The following is a 27646-nucleotide window of genomic DNA, read 5'->3' as shown; positions in this document are numbered from 1 at the left end:
TAGAAAGGCGCTATATAAATCCCATCCATTATTATTATTATTATCTCGCTGCTTGATTTAGAGTAAGATAAACCTGCAGTCCCAGCAGGTAATTTAAAACCCCAGCGCCGTTGGGTGACGTCAGCCCGGATGACGACACCGCCGCTCCAGGAAAGACTACATTTCCCAGGAGGCAACGCTGGGCCGCACCACCCGCTGTGCCAGAGAGGGGTGCACATCATCTAACAGCAGTTTATTTCAGCGTCAGTCACCATCAGAGCTGCTGAAACATAACGATGTGCAGATGATATTACCTGTACACGGCCGTGTGGGAGGGATATTGGGATTTGGGGCGGAGATATGAGAGGGGGGAGGGTGATGTTGGAGTCCAACCTCCCTCCTGCCCCAGTGGTGAGCGGGCTGGCTGGCGGGATGCGGCGGGTGCTGGTGGCGGCGAGCGGTAGCGTGGCGGCGCTCAAGCTGCCTGTCATAGTGGCGGCACTGCAGCAACTGCCGGAGGTGAGTGAGGGCACACGGGGGGCGTAGTAGTGAGGGGGTCGTGGAAGGGAAGTGAGGGGAGTCGTGGAAGGGAAGTGAGGGGAGTCGTGGAAGGGAAGTGAGGGGAGTCGTGGAAGGGAAGTGAGGGGAGTCGTGGAAGGGAAGTGAGGGGAGTCGTGGAAGGGAAGTGAGGGGAGTCGTGGAAGGGAAGTGAGGGGAGTCGTGGAAGGGAAGTGAGGGGGGTCGTGGAAGGGAAGTGAGGGGGGTCGTGGAAGGGAAGTGAGGGGGGTCGTGGAAGGGAAGTGAGGGGAGTCGTGGAAGGGAAGTGAGGGAAGTCGTGGAAGGGAAGTGAGGTGGGGGGAGTAGTAGTGAGGGGAGTTGTGGAAGGGAATTCGTGGAAGGGAAGTGAGGGAAGTCGTGGAAGGGAAGTGAGGGGAGTCGTGGAAGGGAAGTGAGGGGGGAGTGGAAGAGTGAAGGGGGAGTAGTGGAGTGAGGGGAGTTGTGGAGGGGTGGGGGGAGAGTGAGGGGCAGTAGTGGAGGAGGGGAGAGCGAGGGGCAGTAGTGGAGGAGGGAGTTGGGAGAGGTGGAGGGGCATTAGAAACATAGAAAATAGGTGCAGGAGGAGGCCATTGAGGGTGGAATAGAGGAGCGGGAGTCAGGGAGAGGAATAGTGAGGGAGGGTTGGGAGAGGGGAAGTGTGAAGGGGGAGTAGTGAAGTAAGGGGAGTTGTGGAGGGGGGGAAGTGAGGGGTAGTCAGGGAGGGGGGAGTGGGCAGTAACTCAGCGGGTCAGGCAGCATCTCTGGAGAACATGGATAGGTGACGTTTCGGCTCGAGACCCTTCTTCAGACTGTCTGAAGCCTCAATCCTATTTGAAGAAAGGCCCCAATTGGAAATGTTATCAATCCATGTTCTCTAGAGATGCTGCCTGACCTGCTTGAGTTACTCCAGCACTTTGTGTCTGTTTGTATATTATCCAGCATCTGCAGTTCCTTGTTTCTACACTCATACTTCCTACATTCATATCAAATCATAAATGTACAGTAGACCTTCGTTATTGCAGACCTCTTTAAACTGATTTTGGTTATTGCGGACTGACTGAGAACACAAGCTGCTGGTTACACTGCAGAGACTACTGAAATTGGCACGGCATTGAAATTGATAAGGATTTGAAATCAACTAAGCATTGAAATTGACATCAAGTTCAAGTTCAAGAGAGTTTGTTGTCATGTGTCTGATAGGACAATGAAATTCTTGCTTTGCTTTAGCACAACAGAATATAGTAGGCACGAATACAGAACAGATCAGTGTGTCCATATACCATTGTATAAATATATACACACATGAATAAATAAACTGATAAAGTGCAAATAAACAGATAATGGGCTATCAATGTTCAGAGTTTTGTCCGAGCCGAGTTTAATAGCCTGATGGCTGTGGGGAAGCAGCTATTCCTGAACCTGGCCGTTGCAGTCTTCAGGCTCCTATACCTTCTACCTGAAGGTAGTGGGGAGTTGAGTGTATGGCCCGGATGGTGTGGGTCCTTGATGATGCTGACAGCCTTTTTGAGGCAGTGACTGCGATAGATCCCCTCGATGGAAGGGAGGTCAGAGCCGATGATGGACTGGGCAGTGTTTACTACTTTTTATAGTCTTGGATTTGAAATCGATTTGGTATTGAAATTGACAAGCAATCGCTTTGGACATTTAGCTCTATTAAACAATGTAACAAACAGCCTTTATATATTTATCAGTAACAAAAAATCATTTTTAGCTGTTAAATAGAACTTTGCATTTAAAAACAATTTGTTGTTTCACGGAGTGGTTGGAATGAATCCCTCACTCAGTTACAGCGGATAGTCGGCAATAACGGACATCATACTCTTGCACATGTACGCTCAACGCACGATCCCCCTTGAGAGTAACGTGAGCAGCTGTTGTGAGGTTGCATCTGACGACCTATTGGTACTAACGTGGAATTGTGTGGTTTTACCACTAGATGGTGCTACATACAAGCAATTAAGGAGAAGACTAAGTTCTGGAGTAACTCGGTGGGTCAAAGCAACATTCATATTAAGTTCAGATGCTGCCTACACCAGCACTTTTTTGTAAACCACCATCTGCAGTTCCTTGTTTCTACAAACAAATAAATTTCACTTCATTCCATCTTGCTTGATTAGAGAGCGTCATCAACATTGACATTCAAATAATATATCTTTTATTGTCATTGCACGTCAGTGCAACGAGATTTAGTGTGCAGCTCCACTGATGTACAAGAGAGGTAAATAAATACAATACATAAATAAACAAGCAGAATTGATTGACGTGACTATCTGAGGGAGACTGTCCAAAGGGGGTGGGTGGGGGGCCACTCATTAGAGCCGGTTCAGAGCCGCTATAGCTCTTGGGATGAAACTGTTCCTGAGTCTGGAGGTTCGGGCGTAGAAGGCCTTGTAACGTCTGCCGGAGGGAAGTAGTTGAAACAGACCGTGGCAGGGGTGTGATGAGTCCTTATGGATGCTGAGGGCCTTCCTGAGGCACCGCGTGTGGTAGATGCCCTCCAAGGCTGGTAGCTCTGTCCCGATGATCCTCTGCGCTCTGTTGACGACGCGCTGAAGAGCTCTCCTCTCCGCCTCCGTGCAGCTGAGATACCACACAGAGATGCCATACGTTAGTATGCTCTCTGTGGTGCAGCGGTAGAACGTTGTCAGCAGCTGTTGGGGCAGACCAGTCTTTTTTAATGTCCTCAGGAAGAACAGTCGTTGCTGTGCCTTCTTGACCAGCGCGGCGGTGTTTGTGGACCATGTGAGGTCTTCTGAAATGTGAGTGCCCAGAAACTTAAAGCTGGACACTCTCTCCACACTTTCCCCATAAATGGAGATTGGGGCGTATTCTCCAGAATGGGACCTCCTGAAGTCAATAATCAGCTCCTTGGTCTTGGAGGTGTTTAGTGCCAAGTTGTTATTGGCGCACCAGTCCGCCAGGTTCTGCACCTCCGCTCTGTATTTTGTTTCATCACTGTTGGTGATCAGCCCAATCACTGTTGTGTCGTCTGCAAACTTCACGATGGTGTTGGTGTCGAATGCAGGGACACAGTCGTGAGTGAAGAGGGAGTAGAGCATGGGGCTTAGTACACAACCCTGTGGTGTGCCGGTGCTCAGGGTGATGGTGGAGGACAGGTGCGGGCCCAGTCTCACTGCCTGCGGTCGCTCCGTGAGAAAGTTCAGGATCCAAGCGCATATCGGTGAGCTGAGGCCTAGCTGGTGGAGTTTGGTGGTGAGCTTGGTGGGGATGACCGTATTGAATGCAGAGCTATAGTCAATGAAGAGCATCCTCACATACGTGCCCTGTCTGTCCAGGTGAGTCAGGACAGTGTGAAGGGCCAGAGAGATGGCATCCTCTGTCGATCTATTTGCCCTGTATGCAAATTGATGGGAGTCCAGTGAGGCAGGGATGCTGGATTTAATATGGGAGAGGACCAGCCTTTCGAAGCAATTCATGGGGATTGGAGTCAGGGCAACCGGCCGGTAGTCGTTGAGGTTGGTGATTTTGGACTTTTTCGGCACCGGCACTATGGTGGCTGTTTTCAGGCACTTGGGGACCGTTGCCAGAGATAGAGAGAGATTGAAGATTCTCGTGAATACCTCCGCCAGCTGTCCAGCACAGTCCTTTAATACTCTTCCCTGTACACCATCCGGGCCTGCAGCCTTGCGTGGATTGATCCTACGCAGAGCGCACTTTACCTCCTGGGTGCTCAGTGTTAAGGCCTGTCCCTCCGCTATGGCCGGGGTTATTCCACACCTGGTGGTGTTGCCAGTATCGAACCGGGCAAAGAAGGTGTTTAGTTCGTTGGCCAGTGTGATATCACCGTGGGGGCAGGCGGGGCTGCTCTTGTAGTCAGTGATGTCCCTGACACCCTGCCACATGCTTCTGGTGCCCGCGGTATTGAAGTGGTCTTCTACCCTTTGCCTGTGGATGACTTTGGCCTTTTTTATGCCTCTGTTCAGGTTCGCCCTGGCCACACTGTAAGCAGAAGTGTCCCTGGATTTAAAGGCGTTGTTGCGTGCCCTTAGTAGATCCTGAACCTCCTTGTTCATCCAGGGTTTCCGGTATGGGAACATCTTTATTTGCTTGTCCACTGTGACAGTCTCCACACAGCAGTTGATGTAGGAGAGCACAGTGGATGTGTACTCCTCCAAGTCTACCTCTGTGCCACTGGTAGCCTGTTGTGCAAACAGGTCCTTAGTTATCTAAGACTTACTCCCCAAAGGAAACCACCTCTCTGACACAGACTTATACAGCACGGTAACAGGCCCATGCCAACCAAGATGCCCCATGTTCTACACTATCCATGTATCTGTCCAAATGTTTCATGGTACTCACCTCAACCACCTCCTCCAACCGGCAGCTTATTCCAGAGACCCCCACCGTCTGTGTAACAAGGCTGCCCCTTCAGTTCCTACTGTTCCCAGCAAGTGGTTGCCATTCAATTCTTGCCTTTTCTTACACGTGTAACTTCCTTTGGTTTCACTTTTCCCAACCAAGACGAGCAGCCCGTTGAACAGTACATTCCCTTCCAATTTCAATGTGAGTGGCTCGCAGCAGAGACAAGAAACTGCAGATGCTGCAATCCTGAGCAAAGCACAGAGTGCTGGATGGACCCGGCGGATCAGGCAGCATCTGCAGAGGGAAGGGGCAGACGATGTTTCCCTCCTCCACCCTGGACGTCCAACAGTTCCACTGTTTGAGTCCTTGTATTCCTCTCATTAGCACATCCTTCCCAGCCTCGGCCAGGGTGGCACAGCGGTAGCATTGCTGCCTTACAGCAGTTACAGCGCCAGAGACACAGGTTCGATCCTGACTACGGGTGCCTGTCTGTGTGTAGTTTGTACCTTCTCCCCGTGACCTGCGTGGATTTTCTCCAAGAACTTGGGTTTCCTTCCACACTCGAAAGACGTACACGTTTGCCGGTTAGTTAGCTTGGTGTAAAGGCAAATAATTGTCCCTGGTGTAGGATAGTGTGAATGTGCGGGGATCGCTGGTCGGTGCAGACACAGTGGGCCGAAGGGGCTCTTTCCACGCGCTATCTCTCAACTAAATAATGGGCCATTATGGGCTCCATCCTTCCTGTTGCCGGCCCTGAGTTGTTCTGGCCTTTTCTTGCCTAAAGTCCCAGTCTGAAGAAGGGTCCCGGCCTGAAACGTCACCTACACTTTTCTCCAAAGATGCTGCCTGATCTGCTGAGTTACTCCAGCATTTTGTGTCCGTGTTCGGTGTAAACCAGCATCTGCAGTTCCTTCCTACACACCAGGCAAGGTAGGTTGAGCATCTTTCCCTGGACGGTCCCCTCATTTTAATGATTTTATTTCCCTGTGTAAATGGAGTTTTCCAGTGCATGGACTCTAGACCACTGGAGGGATGGTGACCCCAAACAGAGTGTCTACTCTACACATCCACCTCAGGGGAGATTGGTAACTTTGGTCAGACATGGAGAGCAGTGAGAAGTGGGAGTTGTGTTCACTTCTGGTCAGCCATGTGTTTAGGATATTCGATACAATTACAATCAATCTATTTACTGTGTATAGATACATGGTAAGGGAGTTAGAAATGTTGCTGCAGGAGCGGAGATGTAAGAGTGTGGAGCCATTGTAATATGTGATTGTAGATCAGCTTCTGTGGCTAGCAGGCAAATAGTCGCTTGGGTTAGACTTGATGGGCCGAATGGCCTAATTCTGCTCCTATCACTTATGGGCCATTCCCCTTGACAAGGAGGAGGAAGGTGAACTTTATTTAACCTTGGTGCTTCAAAGCATCATTGCAGCATGATGGTGCAAGCGTGGCCACTGGTGAAAGTGGTGGTGCATAAATTAGTTTGGCGGTGAATCTCAGGAATGGCAGTGTGCCAACAAGAGTGGCTTTACAGTTATAGCGGCAATGTGCTTAAACATTGATAAACCATTTAATGAGGTGAGGTTTTTAACAACCTTGTGGTGTTGCGACATCACTCAACGTTTTATGGCACCTGCCGATCGTTTAGATAATGGCTGTGGGAAAAAGATGAACGTGTGGGGAGAAGGTCACTGCGATCTCGCTCTGGTTGTTGCGTCCACTGTGCCCCTACACATCACAGACTACCCTGTGGTTTGTTTAATGAACTGAAAAATTAACCTGAAACAATCAGTTCTCTCTACCTGAGTGAAAAGACCGTTGAATGCATAGTCAAAATGATTATTTTCATAAAAGTCTTGAAGCACTTAGAATATACATAGAACAGTATAGCACAGGAAGGCCCCTCAGCCCATAATATCTGTGCAAAACATGATGCCAGGTTAAACTAACCTGTGTCTGCACAGGATTCATATCCCTCTATAACCTGAATATTCATGACAGCATGGAAACAGCCCCTTTGGCCCAACTTGCCCACACCGGCCCCCAACATGTCCCAGCTACCACTAGTCCCACCTGCCCACGTTTGGCCCATATCCCTGTCCTATATATGTATCTGTCTAACTGTGTCTTAAACGTTGGGATAGTACCTGCCTCAACTACCTCCTCTGGCAGCTTGTTCCATACACCCACCATCCTTTGGGTGTGAAAAGTTACCCTTTAGATTCCTATTAAATCTTTTCCCCTTCAACTTAAACCTATGTCCTCTGGTCCTCCATTCCTCTACTCTGGGCAAGAGTCTCGGTGCATCTACCCGATCTATTCCTCATGATTTTGTACACCTCTATAACATCACCCCTCATCCCCCCCAGCTGCAAGGAATTGAGTCCCAGTCTACTCAACCTCTCCCTATAATTCAGACCCTCTAGTCCTGGCAACATAGAAAATAGGTGCAGGAGTAGGCCATTTGGCCCTTTGAGTCAGCACCGCCATTCAATATGATCATGGCTGATCATCCAAAATCAGTACCCCATTCCTGCTTTCTCCCCATATCTCTTTATTCCATTAGCCCTAAGAGCTAAATCTAACTCTCTCTTGAAAACATCTAGTGAATTGGCCTCCACTGCCTTCTTGTGACAGATTCACAACTCTCTGGGTGAAAACGTTTTTCCTCATCTCAATCCTAAATGGCCTTATTCTTATTCTGTGACCCCTGATTCTGGACTCCCTCAACATGGGGAACATTTTCCCTGCATCATCGTACATCTAAAAGCCTTCTAAACACCACTATTGTATCTTCACCACCACCCTGGCAGCGCATTCCAAGCACCGACCACTTGCGCATCTCATTGCACCTGAAGGCATTGGCCTCTGGTCTTTGGTGCTTGCACCTTGTTAAAGCGGTTCTGACAGTCTACCTCATCTGAACCTCTCATCATTTTCTACATTCCTATCAGGTCTCCCCTCAACCTCCGGCGTTTCGTTAAAAACAATCCAAGTCTGTCCAACTTCCTTACAGCGAATAGCTCCTAATGGCCCTGTCCCACGGTACGAGTTCATTCCAAGAGTTCTCCCGAGTTTGCCCTGATTCGAACTCAGAGATTTACGGTAATGGCCGCTCGTCGGTACTCGTGGCTCTCATGGACATTTTTCAACATGTTGAAAAACCTTCACGAGTCTTCCTGAGCTTACCTGCCGTTAGCGAGTCTTCCCGAGTACCTGCCGTTAGCGTTACGAGCCGCTAAGAGACTTCCCCGAGCTCCGACGTACCCGCTACGTTCATTCTCCGTGCTTACCACGAGTTTGATTTTTTTTAAACTCGGGAGAGCTCTTGGAATGAACTCGTACTGTGGGACAGGGCTATAATCAAGACAGCATTCTGCTCAACCTCATCTGCACCCTCTCCAAAGCCTCCACATCCTTCCTGTAATGGGGCAAACTTATCTGTTCGCTTGCTTGAAATTTAGTTTAGAGATACAGCGGCCCACCGAGTCCACGCTGACTAGCGATCACCCGTACACTAGTTCTATCCTACGCACCAGGGACAATTTACAGAAGCCAATTAACCCACAAACCTGCACGTCTTTAGAATGTGTGGGCGCAAACCAGAGCACCCAGAGAAAACCCACGCGGTCATAGGGAGAGCGTACAAACTCTGTACAGACAGCCCCAGTAGTCAGGATCGAACCCGGGTCTCTGACGCTGTAAGGCAGTAGCTCTACTGCTGCGCCACCGTGCCGCCACTGTGAAGGAATATGAAACCCTTGTATTTTTAATACCGATAGTATTGAGAGGTAAATATACATTACAACGCCACATTTACACCTTTAGGGTCATGGATAAAAATGTTCAAGTGACCCAGAGTCCGCCCCCCTCCCCCCCCCCCCGGCCAAATTCCAGGTACAATGTACCTAACCCAAGAATGAGGGGGAACCTTTTCACCCAGAGAGCTGTGAATCTGTGGAATTCTCTGCCACAGAAGGGAGTAGAGGCCAATTCATTGGATGTTTTCAAGAGAGAGTTAGATCTTAGGGCTAAAGGAATCAAGGGATATGGGGGGGAAAGCAAGAACGGGGTACTGATTTTGGATTTGGATTTTGGATGATCAGCCATGATCATATTGAATGGCGGTGCTGGCTCGAAGGGCCGAATGGCCTACTCCTGCACCTATTTTCTATGTGCCTATGAATCACAATGGGCTCCGTATTTCAAGTCAATTGCCAGGTCTAACAGTTCTGCGACTCTCACAAGTCATCTCCTTCCAAAGCTGATAACATTGATTCATTAGAGGTGTAGGAAGGAACTGCAGATGCTGGTTTAAACTGAAGATAGACACAAAATGCTGGAGTAACTCAGCGGCAACCAGACAGCATCTCTGGAGAAAAAGGTCTGAAGAAGGATCTTGACCCGAAATGTCACCTATTCCTTTTATCCAGAGATGTTGTCGGACCCGCTGAGTTACTCCAGCTTTTTGTGTCGATCTTAGATTTATTAGAATGTTGCTTACTGAATTAATAAACCATGAGAATGAGATTGTAGCTTCATAAATGGGTAGGGAAAACAAATGGTATATGGGGTGTGTCAGGAAACGAAACAGAACTGCAAAGCAACTTTATATATATTTTGAGTTTAACAGCTTGCCATGAACTAGTTATTTTATTTTTAGAATTGATGTTCTCGCTGAAGCAGATGTTGGAAAGGAAAATAGAACATTATCTTGTTTTATTTGGAGAGAAAGGAACAAAAAAAAACACAAAGTGCTGGAGTAACTCCACGGTCAGGCACCAGAGATGTCTGACCCGCTGAGTTATTCTAACATTTTGTGCTTTTTTGAATTTTGTTGTAATTAATATATATGATTTGTGATCTAGGCCTCCCATATTTTTGAATAGTTGTAAATGTAATTTAATGGAATATTTAAATGCAGCAAAGTAGTAGCATAGTGCAATGTCTGTGGAATTGGTGTGGAAAGTATCATCTTGGATAAGCGAGTTATCTGACGTTTACTGCCGTTATCTTTGTATCCCGCTTCATGCAGAACTGAGAAGTTGCAATCTCGTGTAGACACAAAAAGCTGGAGTAACTCAGCAGGACTGGCAGCATCTTTGGAGAGAAGGAATGGGTGACGTCTTGGGACGAGAGCCTTCTTCAGTCTGAGTTACTCCAGCATTTAGTGTCTATCTTTGATTTAAACCAGCATCTGCAGTTCTCTCCTACACAGTTGCAATCTAATGTCAGGTATTAACATATTAAGCATCCTTACCTTTGTACTCCACTGCGTGCAGAACCAAGGGGTTGTGACTTCTGTATAATGTAAGAGTAATTGATCCTGTAATTAATACATCAATCTACCTCATCTTTGCACTTCCTCAGTCGACAACTTTTTGGCGTATAAATGTCCTTTTGTGCCGACTTAACTTTGGAGTTGTAATCACAGCTTGTGAACACTGCCCAGTCCATCACCGGCCCTGACCTCCCCACCATCGAAGGGATCTATCGCAGTCGCTACGAGGACACATTGACCTGGCTCGTCTCAACGGAGCTGCAGGTCTAAAAGACATACGACAGAAGAAGAAGCAGTCGCTGCCTCAAAAAGGCAGCCAACATCATCAAAGACCCACACCACCCTGGGCCACACACTCATTTCACCGTTGCCATCGGGAAGAAGGTACAGGAGCCTGAAAAATGTAACGTCCAGGTTCAGGAACAGCTTCTTCCCTACAGCCATTAGGCTATTAAACACGACAACAAACAAGCTCTAAACTACAACAGACTATAAATGATGATTGCACTATATTTGTTTATTTATTGAGTATGTGTACATTTTCTCCCGGTATGTACTATGTTTACATATTGTGTTGTGCTGCAGCAAGCAAGAATGTCATTGTCCTATCTGGGACACATGACAATAAAACACTCTTGACTTGACTGAGACACTTCTCCCCTGGGTGCAAGTAAAATAAACCACATCTGCAGTTCCTCCCGACACAGACATTCCTTTGTGAGTGTTATCCACTCTCATCTCTGTTTTCAAAGGTTGAAGTAAAAGTGGTGACCACAGAACATGCCAAACACTTCTTTGACCCCGCAGATGTTCCTGCTAAAATATATAGCGACGCAGATGAGTGGGAGGTAATTATTTTATTCTGCTTTTTTAACGTTGTGCAAATAAAGCGAGCAAGAGAAGTCGCTCCGAAGTAACACTTTTAAAATAGTGTGTATACGTTATCACTTGTCTTCTTTGGACACAGCTGCTTCAATTTTATTTTATACTATCGGAATATGTAGAGTTTAGAGATGCAGCGTGGAGACAGTGTCACCGAGCCCACGCTGACCAACGATCGCCCGTGCACTAGCTCCGTGTTATCCCACTTTTATATCCTACTCATGAGGGGAAATTTACAGAAGCCAATTAACATTCAAAGCTGCACAACTTTGGATTGCAGAGGGAAACCAGAGGACCCAGAGAAAACCCACACGGTCACTGGGAGAACATGTAAACTCCACGCAGACAGCACCTGTAGTCAGGATCGAACCCGAGTCTCTGGTGCTGTGAGGCAGCAACTCTACTGCTGCGCCACTGTGTTTTCTCAACATATGAGCAACACAAGTTCCCTCATATTTCACAATTTGTAACTATATTACCGTAGTTTAGTTTAGAGATGCAGCGCAGAAACACGTCCGCGCCGACCCCAGCAATCCCTGCACACTAACACTATCCTACACACACTAGGGACAATTTACAATTTTATCAAAGCCAAGTAACCTACAAACCTGTACGTCTTGGGAGTGTGGGAGGAAACCAGAGCACCCGGAGAAAACCCACGCAGGTCACGGGGTGAACGTACAAACTCCGTACAGACAGCACCCGCGGTCGGGATCGAACCCGAGTCTCTGTTGCTGTGAGGCAGCAACTCTACCGCTGCGCCAACGTGCCATTCTACCTGTTTGTGCAATGAATTGGCCTCCACTGCCTTCTGTGGTCACAGTGGTGCAGCGGGTAGAGCTGCTGTCTCAGCGCATGAGACCTGGGTTGGATCCTCACCCTGGCTGTCAGTGTGGAGATGGCACATTCTCCCTGTGACTATGGGTTTCTGTTGCTCTGGTTTCCTCCCACCTTCCAAAGACGTGTGGGTTTGTAGGTCAGCTGTTTGCAGAGCCTTGCTGGATATCCAACAGAGGTGACATGTTAATAGTTCAACAATACACCTCGAACCCACTCATTGTACCCCTCCCATGTCTCTAATGCACCGTGGACTGCTAGAAACTTAGAGAAAGAATTGATAAAGAAGTAGACAATGAACTCTTTCAGGATGGAGGCACGTGTCCTAGAAACATAGAAACATAGAAAGTAGGTGCGAGAGTAGACCACCAGGTCCGTCGAGCCCGCACCGCCATTCGCTCATGGCTGAACACTAAACAGACACACTTACCCACAAACAGTAGACACAAGACACAGAACACAAGACACTACCCTCCCCTTTATACCGCTATCACCCCTCTCCACCCCAAAAACCTCGTGATCTCCTGGGGGAGGCAAAAAACCGGATAAAAACCCAGGTCCAATTCGGGAAAAAAATCCGGGAAATTCCTCTCCGACCCCAATCTAGGCGATCGACACTTGTCCAGGAGATCACTCGGGTCTTACTATACTAACCATACCTAGGTCCATATCCCTGCCCTCTCCCCGTAGCCCCTTATCCCCTTGGCAGCTAAAAATCCATCTATTTTAGTCTTAAATATATTTAAAGTTTCTGCTTCCACTGCTCCCTGGGGCAGTGAATTCCATAAATTAACCACCCTCTGGGTGAAGAAGTTCTTCCTCATCTCAGTTTTAAAAGAGCCCCCCCTTATTCTGCAACTATGTCCCCTAGTTCTAGTTTCCCCGATCATTGGGAACATCCTCGGTGCATCCACCCGATCAAGGCCCCTCACGATCTTATATGTTTCAATGAGATCGCCTCTCATTCTTCTAAACTCCAAAGAGTAGAGTTCCAGCCTACTTAACCTTTCCAATAGTCCTGATAGTCCTTGCGCCACCTGCTGTGCTCTTGTGATTTTGTCCGGATTAAAGGCAGTGCCGCACCATCAGTTGCTGGATAATGGGTGGTGGACCTGTACCACATTGTATTTGTGCAGCTTCACACACAGTCTCGTTTTGCCCTCTAGATGTGGAAACAGAAGACCGATCCTGTCCTGCACATTGAGCTGAGAAGGTGGGCAGATCTAATGGTGATAGCCCCCTTGGATGCCAATACCCTGGGGAAAATAGCCAGCGGCATCTGTGACAATTTATTGGTAAGCAAAACTGATCACGGCAATTTGCTATTAGATGATGAGCCAAGAATGTTTGAATTCTTGCAGGTGAATTGTGAGCTACTGCAAGACAAATGTTCCCCATGTTGGAGGAGTCCAGAACCAGGGGTCACAGTTTAGGAATAAGGGGTCGGCCATTTAGGACTGAGATGAGGGAAAGAAATTTCACCCAGAGAGTTGTGAATCTGTGGAATTCTCTACCACAGAAGGCAGTGGAGGCCGATTCACTGGATGTTTTCAAGAGAGATTTAGCTCTTAGTTCTCAAGGGATATGGAGAAAAAGCAGGAACGGAGGATACTGATCAGCCATGATCATGTTGAATGGCGGTGCTGGCTTGAAGGGCCGAATGGGCTACTCCTGCACCTATTTTTCTATGTTTCTACTGTTATTGTGAAGTGGAGGTTTCCTCCTTCGCTCGGCCTTGTAGCAGAGGCTTCATGCCGAGCGTGTCACTTTGCAAATGCTCAAACTGATCACTGCTTTCTGGGAGAAGCGGCCAAAAGCCATGTCAGCTGTTGTGGATATCTCCATGGCATAAAAAAAAACAAGACATTGACTAGATATCCTTTCTATTCCTTTATCGTCGATTTGACCATTTCCTTCTTGCTTTCACTTCTCATTCTGGTTTGCTCTATTTCTGCTATTGTTTGGTTTCATGTATATTTGTTGCATAGTCACTACCTACTTCCCTCTTCAGCATCCTGTCATTCCTCTGGCATGCTGCCTTGCCCCATGCACTAATGACACTGACCGTTGCAGCGCTCTGTAGCCAAGGCCAGTATTGGAATTGAAATCTGATAAGTTAGAAATGTTATCATAGCTCTCTTATATTCCCCTATTGACACAATGGGTGGCGCGGTGGGGCAGCGGGTAGAGCTGCTACTTCACGGCGCCAGAGTTTCGGGTTCAATCCTGACTTCAGGTGCCTCTGTGTGCAGTTGTGTGGCTCTTCTTATTCTACTCTAACATTGTAGTGACGGGTCTCTGCCAGAAGAGGGCACACCCTCACCAGTTACTGTAACCTGGAGCCCATGGTTTTGAGTGTTGGGTGGGCAAACAGGATCACTAAAAGTAGCAAGAAGGAACTGCAGCTGCTTAGTTTAGTTGAAAGATACAGCGTGGAAACAGGCCCTTCAGCCCACTGAGTCCACACCAACCAGCGATCACCTGTACACTAGCTCTATTCTACGCACTAGGGACAATGTTATAGAAGTCAATGAATCTACAAACCTGCACGTCTTTGGCGTGTGGGAGGGAACAGGAGCACCCGGGGAAAACCCACGCAGGTCACGAGGAGATGGCACAAACTCTGTACAGAGAACACCCATAGTTAGGATCAAACCTGGGTCTCTGGCGCTGTGAGGCAGCAACTCTACCGCTGTACCACAAGGGAACACAATGTGCTGGACTAACTCAGCGGTTTGAGGGTAGCGTCTGTGGAGAACATGGAGAGGTGACGTTTTGTGTTGAGCTACTTAATCACACTGTCTGTAGAGGGGGTTGAGGAGACGGGGGAAGAATGTTGAGAGAGAGGAGGGGCAAGACAAAGCATGGCAGGTGATCGGTGAACACAGGTGAGTGGGGGGGGGGTTCGTGGGATAGGCAGATGGTTGGAGAAAGCCCACAGATGTAATGGACAATGGAGGGCACGGCGTGGGGGGGGGGGGGGGGGGAACGAAGGGGGAACTGGCGTGGGGAGGTAACATTTGTAACTTTGTACGTGCCCTTTATGTGGCAACTATTAGCATACCGTGGATAAGCAAGCAATGAACTTCACTGTGACCTGTCACATGTGACTATAAAGTTTTCCATTCAATTCAACAGATTAAAAAAAATACAAATTATCCCTATACCACTCATGTGGCCCCCTGGGGTGATGTCCCTTCCCTCGTTTGAGGGATGTCCCCACCGTACTCTGCCCCCCAATGTCCAGCAGTAGAAGGACCCTAGACTGTGGTCCTCCCCCACAGAGCCTTGGTGTTGGCTGCACCGAGCTTCAGTGCGTCCCTCAGCACGTACTCCTGCAGTCTGCAGTGGGCAACATTCCCCGACTTCACAACGTTCCCGACGGACATCTCGCTCTGCTGGGAGACCAACAAGTTCTGGGCCAACCAAAAAGAGCGTCTTTCAGCAAGTTGGTGATCTTCCAGCGATACTTGATGTCTGTCTCCGAATGTGTCCCTGTGTGGCAATATAGGAACTACAACTATTGTCATTACTCATCTTGAATTGAATTGAATACCTTTATTGTCATTCAGACCTTACGGTCTGAACGAAATTTCGTGCCTGCAGTCATACATACAATAAAAAACAACAATAAACACAAATTAACATCCACCACAGTGTATGTTCATAGCACCTCCTCACTGTGGTGGAGGCAAAAATCTTAGGGTTACTGTCTCTTCCCTCCTCTTCTCCCTCTGCGCTGAGGCGATTCCCCACTGGGCGATGGCACAAACAGTCCCGCGGCTCACTGAACCCCGCGAACGGTCGAAGCTGCCGCCCTCCAACTCTTTGTAACTTTCCGCCCAGTTCCCACAGCCTGCTTGTTATTCTTGGAGCCAGACCACAAACATCTGGTGGCTGTTATTCTTTCCATATCTTGTTCAAGGTCCCCTTTCTCATCCAAGAATTCACAATAAGCTTACTGTACACAATTTCAGTTCCCTTGTCTGCAGGAAAGATATGGACTCTTGTATGCACAGTACAATCTTTTAAATGACACATTAACTCACCCACAAGTTCCTGTGAATCTAGTAGAAAAAGTGAGATCCTTAAGGACCTGTCCCGATTTTTTTTGGCGACTTTCCGGCACCCATCACAGTGGCAGCAGGCCGCCGAAAATGTTCAACATGTTGAAAATCCAGCAGCGACCAGAAAAAGGTACGACTCTGGGCGACTACTCACGACAGTACAGGCGTCACGTGTCGCCCTTAGTCGCCCAGCCTTTTTCTGGTCGCCACTGGATTTTCAACATGTTGAACATTTTTGGCTACCTACTGCGACTATGACCGGTGCCGGCAAGTCACCAAAAAAATCGTGTAAGTGGGACAGGCCCTTTAACACAAAATAATACAGAAAGGTTTCATTAGCAGAGCTTGTACATAACAAATATTTTAGTGCAGGAAGGAACTGCAGATGCTGGTTTAAACTGGAGATAGACACAAAAAGCTGGAGTGACTCAAGGGGACAGGCAGCGTCTCTGGAGAGAAGAGATAGGTGACTTTTCGGGTCAAGACCCTTCACTAGACTTCCCCAGTCTGGGGAAAGGGAAACGAGAGATATAGATGGTGATGTAGAGAGATGTAGAACAAATGTATGCATATCTTTCAAATGTGTTACTGTACTTGGGAAATTATATCACTAGACTACGATAACCAAAACTTAAGCAGAGTAGGTCTTGGTTACAAACATACAAACTCCGTACCGACAGCACCCGTAGTCAGGATCTCTGGTGCTGTAAGTCAGCAACTCTACCGCTGCACCACCGTGCTGCCCAAGAAGCTTAACCTGCTTGTAGAACCTTTCTGTGTAGACCTCTTGTGTTCTTCCCTGCTCTGTAATATTAAACATCGCATTCTCTCTTTCCAAAAACAATTTATTGTCCACAGTTTGTTCAATCTGCTGACTGTCACTCGGGCAGCCACCAACCTGAACTCATCCTCATTCAAGGTTCAAGCCCAAAACGTCACCTATCCGTGTCCTCCAGAGATGCTGCCTGACCTGCTGAGTTACTCCAGTACCTGGTGTCTTTTGTTAAAGCAGCATTTGCAGTTCTTTGCATCCTCAATGAACAGTCATGTTTTTCACACTTCGCTGTAGTCAGCTCATCGTTTACATTTTTCAATAGATGTCTTGATGTCATTGTCTGGGTATGAGAAGCACCTTTAGTTGTACGTCACACAGTACGATACATTTTCGCCATGCACACAGTTCACAAGACAATGGCATGTTAGATCAATAGATCCCCTCACAAGCTGCTCCTGAGCTGCGTTTTCCACCAAACCATAGACGGGAAGAAATAAGTAATGTTCTTCCTCGGTAAATTAGCTTTGGCGTCAACATCCTAACCATGACTAATAATTGTATGAAATCGTCTTCTACCTACACCAATGCTGTGTGTTTTATAATCTTGACAAATTATTGACCACCCTCAACTTTGTTTTATCCTCAGCAGTGTGTTGGGCAACACTTCAAATCTATTTTGTATCTATTCTTTCTTTGTATTCCCCTAAACTCAAAGAAGTGTAATGACCAAAGTCCGATTCTTCAAGGGAAATTATCCACGCAGTGTGCTGGAGTAACGTAACGGGTCAGGAAGCATCTCTAGAGGACATGAATAGGTGATGTTTCGTGTCAAACTTCTAAGCCCATCGAGTCTACTCTGCCATTCTGATGATCTATCTCCCTGCCAACCTATATATGCATTGCTCATTTCATAGATTGATTGGTTGAAATATACAGTATGGAAACAGGCCCTTCATCCCACTGAGTCCATGTTGACCAGTGATCAGCCGTAAACACTAGTTCCATGTTATCCCATTTTCTCATCCACTCTCCACACACTAGGGGCCATTTACAAAGATCAGTTAACCCACAAACCCGCACGTCTTTGGGATGTGGGATGTGGGAGGAAACCGGGGAAAACCCACGAGGTCACAGGGAGAACATGCAAACGTGAAAACTCCACACAGATAGCACTTAAGGTTGGGATCGAACCTGAGTCTCTGGTGCTGTGAGGCAGCAGCTCTACCAGCTGCGCCACTCTGCAGCATGCATCTTTAAAAAATTACCCATATGTGTCTGATAACTAACCGTAAAACTTTAATCTTTTGTCCCAGACTTGTTTTTCATATTCATAAAAAGAACGTGTGCATGACGAGGCTGCGGTCTTCAAGGTAGTTGGACAAAGTTAGTAAAGGACACGCTGGAGTGATTGAACAATATTTGTACATCAGTTAAAGATGGGGACATTTGTGGCTTTGAGATCAGATAGAAGAATCTGTGGCTCCAGTGTCCAGGGGAGAGACTTGGCAGAACGACATGTGCCTTGTGGAGCACACTGTCAATCCTCCTGTTATCCATTAGACGATGTGCACGCCTTCAATTACAGACTGGTGGATATTCCCAGCGTTACTCACTCACTAATTGGCAGGGTACAATTTAAACAAAATATTTAATCGTGAACATCGAGTACACTTGTTGATTTAGGAGAAAATGATAAGAAAGACTGTTTCGAATATTCCTCCCCCATATTACTGACCTGGAGTGACTGAGGTTAAGTATCTAGCCATGGCTAAAACTCCTCGGGAACCAGAGGACACGGGTTTAAGATGAGGGGGAGAGATTTAATAGGAACCCGAGGGGTAACTTTTTTACACAAAGGGTGGTGGGTGTATGGAATGAGCTACCGGAGGAGGTAGTTGAGGCTGGGACTATTGCAACGTTTAAGAAACATTAGACAGGTATTTTATTGGTTCTTTAACCAACTATTCTGAAAGACTTCATTGAGCGGCCTGTTTTTAAAGCTTTAACCTGTGTGGCTAGTCAAAATAAAATTCTTCTCTTTTGGATTTATAAATTTAGTACCTGATGATAGTTTACAGTTTTCTCCCAATTCTTTATTTCTAGTCTAATCCATTTCATAAGTGATAGGAGCAGAATTAGACCATTCGGCCCATCAAGTCTACTCCGCCATTCAATCATTGCTGATCTATCTTTCCCTCTTAACCCCATTCTCCTGCCTTCTCCCCGTAACCCCTGACACCCGTACTAATCAAGAATCTATCTATCTCTGCCTTAAAAATATCCATTGACTTGGCCTCCACAGCCTTCTGTGGCAAAGAATTCCACAGATTCACCACACTTTGTTAAAGAAAACTTTAAAACACAACACAAAGATCGGGTAAGGCAATCAAGACTTTATTTAAGAGCGCCAAATACAGTGATCACTGAGAGCAATCTAGGAGGTTGCTCAACGAATAAAGACTCATCTATACAGAATTTCCCTTTGATGTTTTGCAGAAGGCACTTTAGAACATTTCCTTCTTCCAAATGGTCATAATAAATATACACCATGCACGTCTGAAAGGCACAGCAGAGTAAACACAGCCCAATTCCACACCATTACAGAAATTTTACCTTATTTTATTGTTTTACGATTGCCATTTGTCCTTTGACCACAGAGAATAGGCCACTGTTGAGTTGCCGGGTGTCCCGTCCCTGTCCGGGAGCGGCCAGAGGTGTCCGGGGTAGCCCTGGGCTGGCGGTGTGGTGTGGGGGAGGAGGCGCTAGCTCCAGCTCGGCTCTGCCTGTCCCACCGGGTTGGCCGGCAGCCCCGGGCTTGCAGCCGGCGCGGAACAGGGGGGACCATCGGCTGTGCCTCCCTCCTTGTCCAGTGGCTGTCGCTTGGCCCCCTTGGTGCCGGCAGGGGGCTGAGCGCTGGTCATCGGCGGGGATGCACAGCGGGTGCTGCGGTGGCTCGGCGGGTCGGGGGGGGGGGGGGGGGGCTGGTCCGCCGGCCGATGGGGGGGGCGGGGGTGAAAGGGTTAAATGCTTTAAATTTATATTTGATATATGATGGAATACTTGACTATAGTTTGTAGCTTTATACTTCTCAAGCAGGCTTTCTCTAGTGGGAAGGTATGAAGGAAGGCAGTCACGGTGGCACAGCGATAGAGTTGCTGCCTTACAGTAAAATGCAGCGCCAGAGACCCGGGTTCGATCCCGACTACGGGTGCTGTCTGTCTGGAGTTTGTACCTTCTCCCCGTGATCTGCGTGGGTTTTCTCCGAGAACTTCGGTTCCCTCCCACACTCCAAAGACGTACAGGTTTGCAGGTTAATTGGCTTGTTTAATAGGCTTGATAAAATGTAATATTGTCCAAGTTGGCGATATGCAGAGTACTGTCCTGCCGACTACAACATTCAGATGGTTCAGAAGGAAGTGATTAGAAAGACAAACCCAGACTTGTCCTGGACTGATGTACAGTATGACCATGACTAATGCTGTTGAACTGTCTTGTCCTGAAGCTACCAACTGATAAGAAACAAGCCCTGGAGTGATGTAAATTGGCTGCATCATGTGACCATGACTAAAGCCTTTGGAATGTTACCACATGGCTTCCACAGTATAAAAACGCCTTGTGAGCTTTTGTACATTGGAGTGGTGGCTCGGGAGAGTCAAGTGTCTGGTGCTTACTTGACAGAGGTATCCCCGACATTCCCCACATTCGGCTGATGATCAGTAAAGCTTGAGTGTTGTGTGTTGTCTGTTTCTCAGTAGTGAACGTTATCAGGGGGTGCAGCTGGTGGCCCGTCGGGGAGCGGGTTCCTCGGCCGCTGCTGTCCTGGGCCGGTGTCCCGTCGGTCCGGGGTTGGCTGTTGGTCCGGCGGAGCAGGCGGACTTGAGCTGGCGTTGGCACTTCTTCTCCAAGCTGGCTGTGGGCCTGGAGCTGCCGCTCCCCGGGTGGAGATGGGACACTCGGTTGTGAGGGGGGGTGTCCAGTGGAGGTTCGGCATTGCTTGCGGCCCCAGGGACCCGGGTTCGATCCTGGCTGCGGATGAGGAGCGGGACTGTGCACGCAGCAGCCGAGAATGTCTCTCCGCCGGTCCAGTCTCTCCCACTCACATCTGCCACATCCCGCTCTCCTGCTACCTGCCACCCCCTGTTCCTCAGATTAAATATATTTTTACACATAAATTATGAATAAAAATAAGAATTTATACACAGTTTATACAGCCAGCACTTGGTTCGCTTTTTCTTTATCGCGAATGACCTGCGACAAATATCATGAATCCTTGCGTTTTTCTGTGCAGCTGCTGCTATGGACATTATTATGCTGCTGTCTTGTAACCATGCTGCTTTTTAAATTTTTACTATTTATTCATCGGCTCATTATTATTTAGATTTTATTGTGGAAGGCTTTTATATATGTTAGAATTTATTGATGTCTTTACTGCATTGTTGATGTCTTACTGCTCGGACCTGAGTACAAATTTCGTTCATGACTCATGTGGAAGCATGTTTTTATCGAATGACAATAAATAAATAAAAACTAACAAATAAATAAATAAAAATAAAGTTTTTCGGAATACCAAACTCGCTTATTCTATTTTTTCTCTGTCTGACACAGACCTGCGTAGTCCGAGCCTGGGATCTGAAGCGGCCGCTACTCTTCTGCCCAGCCATGAACACTGTAATGTGGGAGCACCCCATCACAGCCGTACACATCCAGACACTGAAGAGCTTTGGTTACATTGAAGTGCCATGCATTGTGAAGAAACTGGTTTGTGGAGATGAAGGTGAGTGAATGTAACAAACGTTGGGCTAATCACATGGCGCTGTTAATGACCCAAGAACATTTGAGTTGAAAGGTAGTAATGTAGGAAATGTAATGGGTGATTTGTACATTGTTTTCGTTTAGCTTTATAATTGTCACTTGTAGCGAGGTACAATGAAACTCTTGATTTGCAGGTAGACACAAAATGCTGGAGTAACTCAGCGGGTGAGGCAGCATCTACGTTTCGGCCCAAAACGTCACCCATTCCTTCTCTCCATAGATGCTGCCTCACCCGCTGAGTTACTCCAGCATTTTGTGTCTACTTCGATTTTATCCAGCATCTGCAGTTCTTTCTCACACTCGATGTTTTGCACACTAGTCAATTGATCAGATAATACTATATTCTGCACTCTGTATCTTCCCCTTTGCTCTACCTATTGTACTTAAGGTTGACGCTTGTATATATGTATTGTATGGTACCATTGAACTGCAAATAAATGCAATCAAGTCAAACTCATGGTCACTCCAAAGACGTACAGGTTTGTAAGTTAATTGGCTTGGTAAATGTACAAATTGTCCCTAGTTTAGATGCAGAATAGTGTTAGTGTGCGGGGATCGCTGGTCGGCGTTGACCTGGAGGGCCGAAGGGCCTGTTTCCGCGCTGTATCTCCAAACTAAACAAAGGGGAAGATACAGAGTGCAGAATATAGTTCTCAGCATTGTAGCCCATCAGTTCCAGAGACAAAGACCAATGTCCGCACTGGGGTGGAGGTGAATCGGACAGTACCCGAGCTTATGGAAGGACCATTCAGAAGGCTGATAACAGAGGGGAAGAAGCTGTCCGAGTCTGGTGGTGCGCGCTTTCAAGCTTGCGTACCTTCTGCCAGACGGGAACAGGGGGAAAAAGGAATGATAGTAAGATTCCAAATACAATTCCATGCGAATAGCTGCGTCGAGGAAGGGTCTCGACCCAAAACGTTGCACGTTCCTTCTCTCCAGCGACGCTGCCTGGCCCGCTGAGTTACTCCAGCATTTTGCGTCTACTAATAGCTTATATATTTTTAATCTTGATTGAAAGATAAATAATTGGCGGCTAATCAGGAAGAAAGGAGTATCTGCTGCCATATTCATTGAGTATCTTTTAATCATTAGTAATTTTGGACAGAGCTGGAGAATGGATCACCACAGGTCAGGTCAAAATCATTCATTTAAGTTTAAATTGAAACCTGAGCCAAATTTACAATTTACGTCATGAAGCAGCAAATCAAACTCTGCTTTTGTTTTATCGATTCTTTGTACAAGTTTATTTGATTTTTATTTTATTTATTTATTTATTTTTATTTATTTATTTAATATTTTATTTTATTAGAAGTAAGTACAGTCATATGGCACCAAAGTGCCTAATATATATTTTCATAATACATTTTATGTACAACTTCTTTTTTTTTTTTTTTGTTACACTGAAAAAAGATTAGAATAAGAAAAAGAAGTTAGATAGTAAAGGATAGAAAGATGTGAAATATATAGTGTGTGAAAAAAGAAAACGAGTAAATGAAGAAAGTTGAGAGAGAGAATAGAGAAAAGAAAATAAAATAAAAAAAGAAAAGGAGATCATTATTTATAATCTTGACCAACCCTCGTCCAGTCCTGAAACAGTTATTTTTTACAATTGTGTTGCACCATATGATTCCAAAAAAACGACGAATGGAGACCAACTCGTTATGAATTGGCCTGATTTATCCATTAGGAGGAATCGCATTTCCTCAAGATGAGCGGTGTCCAACATACTTGCAATCCACATTTTAAGCGTTGGTATTGATGTACCCTTCCAAAATGTAAGAATTAATTTTTTTGCTATTATTAAACCATAGTTAAGGAATAGATTTTGAGATGTGTTCAATTTATTCCCATCTTCCATTACGCCAAATATAATCATTTCAGTATTAGGTTCCATTCTTGTCTTGAATAATTTTGTAAATATTTCAAAAATATCATTCCAAAATCTATAAAGTTTTATGCAGGAAACTAAGGAGTGTGTTATAGTTGCCTTTTGGGCTAGACATTTATCACAAGTGGCGGATATATTTGGATAAAATTTGTTCAACCTTGTTTTTGAATAATATAATCTATGTACAATTTTAAATTGAATTAGATTATGTCTTACATTAATTGAACATTTGTGAATATATATCAGGTATTTTTCCCATTTAACCTTCGTAATTTTTATCATTAGTTCCCGTTCCCACTCTTCTCTAAGTACCTCTGTCGATGGTAGGTCTATATTTAGAATACAGGTGCACAACCTTTTATCCGAAAGCCTTGGGACCGGACACTTTTCGTAATTCAGAATTTGTCGGTCTTCGGAATGGAAATTTTTTAGCGTAGATTTTAATGGCTGGCTCAGTGGTAGAGTGCTCGGCTCATATCCGCAAGGTCGCGAGTTTGCGCCTTGATCCCGGCAGTAAACTCGGTCGCGAGTTTGAGTCTTCAATGTAGTTTTTTCTTGCAGAATAAATGTTTGTATGAAATGCAGTGTAGGAGAGGTGTACTGACTGTGTGGGCAGAACTTTGGAAGTGATTGCCCACCAGTCTAAAAGGCCGCTGTGTCTCCCTGTCCCTGGGATAGCAGGGGGCGATCAAACAGCACAATACCCCCCTCCCCCTCCAACTCCAGAGGAATCCGCTCCCCGATGGGCCGCTACGGCGACAAGTGGCAGTTTGCCCACAGCCCGAGCTGCGCCCCCTCATCCGCCACCCCAAGAACAAGACGTACCTTGCACACCGTCAGCTTCTGCCCCTACGTGTTCCTCTGGAGTTGGAGCGGGGCTGGGCTGGAGTTGCTGCTGGCTGTGCGTCTCTGGGATCTCCGTGCTTGCAGTGGGCCTGGGGGTCGGTGTCCCGTTGGTCCTGACGTCTCCGGCCACCCCCCTGGACTGGAGCTGAGACTGGGAACTGTACCGCCCTTGCCCCCTCCCTCTGCAACTGCAAACAACCCCACTCTCCTGCAAGGGCGGTACAGTTCCCGGAGGATGGCAGGTGGCCGGAGACGTCAAGACCAACAGGAACCCGCTCCCCGATGGGCCCCTACGACGCCCCGAGCTGCGCCCCGTCATCCGCAACCCAGGTTCCTCTGTAGTTGGAGCGGGGCTGGGCTGCTGTTGGCTGAGGGTCTCTGGGATCTCCGTGCTTGCAGTGGGCCTGGGGTCGGTGTCCCGATGAGGGGGCGCAGCTCGGGGAACGGCGTCTGGTGGTCCTGACGTCTCCGGCCAGTTTGCAGTTTTCCTCTGGAGTTGGAACGGGGCTGGGCTGCTGCTGGCTGTGGGTCTCTGGGATCTCTGTGCTTGCAGTGGGCCTGGGGGTCGGTGTCCCGTTGGTCCTGACGTCTCCGGTGACAGTGCAAAGCCCCCGCGCCGGTGCAATGGGCGGGGAGCTGGAGAGGGGAGGGAAGGGGTCACACACATGGCCGGGAAGCAGATGGGTGTAGGTGGGGTGAAACTGAAGCGAGCGACAATCTGCTGCTGCCTGCCCCGCTGAGTTAAAAAGTTCCCACGCAAGACTCACGAAACACTGTGTATCGTGAGTCTACCGTGGGAACTTTTTAACTCAGCGGGCAGGCAGCAGCATATTGTCAATTATTAACCCTCCCGCGCAATATACCCTCACCTTCTCTTTTATGAATGGGGATTTAGTTCCCCTTTCTTCGAGGACCGACCGGAGGTTCCGCTATCACCTCTGCGGGCCGCCCTCGGTGAACGTTTTCAAGGACCTTTCTTCAAGGACCGAAAAAATGGCCGCTATTCGGAGGTTTTCGTTATTTGGATCTTCGGATAAAAGGTTGTGCACCTGTACTATTATATAAATATGATATTAATTTTTGTGAGTCAGCTTCAATATTAATTGCTTCTTCCAATAAGTCAGGAGTTACTTTCCCATTGGTTATATGTCTTATCAATAAGAGATGGTTTAAATAAAGGGTTATTCGCTATTGGCATTAACAGTGATAGATTTCTTAATTTTAAAGATAATTTTATTTGTTTCCAAATTCTTATTGTACCATAAATAATGGGGTTCTTCTTATATATTGTGTTATTCAGTTTTTTTGGGGAGAAGAGGATCGTTCCTATATTACAAGGATGGCAATCCTCCTTCTCCATTTTTATCCATTCTGTCTGTTGGGTAGAACTATCCAACCAATAAATCATATTCTTAATATGCACTGCCCAGTAATAATACATAAAATTCGGAAGTGAAAGTCCCCCGACCTCTTTTGGTTTACATAAATGTTTTTTTTGTGATTCTATGTGATCTATAGTCCCAAATATAATTAGTAATATTAGAGTCTAATTTAAAAAAAAAATATTTTGGTATATATACCGGTATAGATTGAAATAGGTATAGTAATTGTGGTAGGAAGATCATTTTTATTGCATTTATTCTACCTAATAATGATAAGGGAAGTGTTTTCCAAAATTTAATCAACGTGTTAAGTTTATTTAATAAAGGCATGAAATTAGCATTGAAATATTTGATTTTTAAATGTACTTTTCTTCTAGTGAGCAGTCAAGAGTGTTTTATTGTCATATGTCCCAAAACAGAACAATATAATTCTCACTTGCAGCAGCACGACAGATAAGTAAGTGTAGGAAGGAACTGCAGACGCTGGTTTACACCGAAGATCGACACAAAATGCTGGAGTAACTCAGCAGGTCAGGTGAAAAGGAATGGGTGACATTTCGGATGGAGACCCTTCTTCAGGCTGAGAGTCAGGGGAGAGGAAAACTAGAGGTATGTAAAGGTACAGAACTAGTCAGAGCAGTACCCGGACGTGGCGTCGAAGGACGAGAAGCCGAAGCAAAGAAGTCAAAGCCAAATAGCCCAATGGAAACAAAGCCGAAACACCAAATAACCGAAAGGGCAGGACGCCTACAAGCTAACTAACCAAATGCCACTCTGCCGAAAAGTCAAATAACAGACATGACGTCGGCTGGGGGGCGGGGCTTGTCAGCGATTGTTCCAGACCCCCGCGTCCATCATATTACTGGCCGGTGGAGACGGGAGAGTGGGGGTCATTTTCCCACACAAGCCATTATTTGACTTTTCGTCAGAGCGGCATTCGGTTAGCTGGCTTGTAGGCGACGCAGCCTTTCGGTTAGGTGGTGTTTCGACAGAGCGGCCAGTCGTTGAGTTTGCTTGTAGGCCACGCAGCCTTTCGGTTAGTTCGCTTTTCGGCGTCCCGCCCTTACGGTTCGTTGGCGTTTCGGCTTTGTTTCCATTCAACTATTTGGCTTCGACTACTTTGCTTCGACTTCTCGTTCTTCGACGCCACGTCCCCACACGACTCAGAGCAGTGGAGGCCAAGTCTCTGGATGGTTTCAAGAGAGAGTTATATAGAGCTCTTAAAGATAGCGGAGTCAAGGAATGTGGGGAGAAGGCAGGAACGGGGTACTGATTGGGGATGATCAGCCATGATCACATTGAATGGCGGTGCTGGCTCGTAGGGACGAATGGCCTCTACTCCTGCACCTAATGTCTATTGTCTATTTTCACCGTGTGTGATACTGACTGCTGTGTTTTGCTCCTTATGTAGGTAAAGGGGGAATGGCAGAGGTATCAACAATCATAGAGAAAGTGCAAGACTGCTTGGAACAATTGCACAGCCACAGGCTCACAGAGGCACAGCAGCAATAATAAAAATATATCCGCACAGCCCGAAAAACGTTGTTGTAATATGACTGGCCTTAGAAACCACCCTTATTCTTTGAAACTGTCCTATAATTCCTCAGTAAGTGTGGAGGTCCCACTTCAAGTGAAAGGATGGACCTCTGAAAGTGTACGTTTGCAGATGACATTAAAGTATTGTAACTTGTGGTGATGGTCATCAAAGATTACAGCATGACCTTGACCAGTCGGCCAAGTGGGCTGAGGAATGGTTCATGGAGTTTTGGAAGTATTGCATTTAGGGAAGTCAAACTCGGGTCAGGACGCTCTCAGTGAATGGCTGGGATCTGGGGAGTGTTGTACACCAGAGACATCTAGGAGTTTAGGTACATAGTTCCTTGAAATTGCCATCACACGTGGATAGGGTGATTAAAGGGGCTGTCCCACTGCGGCAACCTAATTGGCGATTTTAGGAGAGTTTGAAAAAATATCATGTTGAAGACCTTCGACTATGTTGAAGACTATCTACGA

The 27646-nt window shown here is 46.8% G+C and overlaps 1 protein-coding gene across 2 annotated transcripts; it reads left to right on the top strand.

Moving 5' to 3' along the window:
* The first annotated feature begins 352 nt into the window (after positions 1-352).
* On the top strand, positions 353-27167 carry ppcdc (phosphopantothenoylcysteine decarboxylase). 2 transcript variants are annotated; one of them, XM_033014866.1, is made up of 5 exons: positions 353-498; positions 10897-10992; positions 13030-13158; positions 21311-21479; positions 27045-27167. In XM_033014866.1, the coding sequence occupies exons 1-5, from the start codon at positions 358-360 to the stop codon at positions 27143-27145; spliced, it is 636 nt and encodes a 211-aa protein (XP_032870757.1). In that variant the 5' UTR covers positions 353-357; the 3' UTR covers positions 27146-27167. The 2 variants fall into 2 exon arrangements, with proteins under 2 accessions (XP_032870757.1, XP_032870758.1); XM_033014867.1 differs by lacking the exon at positions 10897-10992 and having other exon boundaries at positions 386-498.
* The last annotated feature ends 479 nt before the right edge of the window (positions 27168-27646 follow it).

This window comes from Amblyraja radiata, chromosome X (genome assembly GCF_010909765.2).
Source record: "Amblyraja radiata isolate CabotCenter1 chromosome X, sAmbRad1.1.pri, whole genome shotgun sequence".
NCBI classification, from domain to species: Eukaryota; Metazoa; Chordata; class Chondrichthyes; order Rajiformes; family Rajidae; genus Amblyraja; species Amblyraja radiata.
Note: the sequence above shows the minus strand (reverse complement) of the source record. Positions and strands in the feature narration are given on the sequence as shown.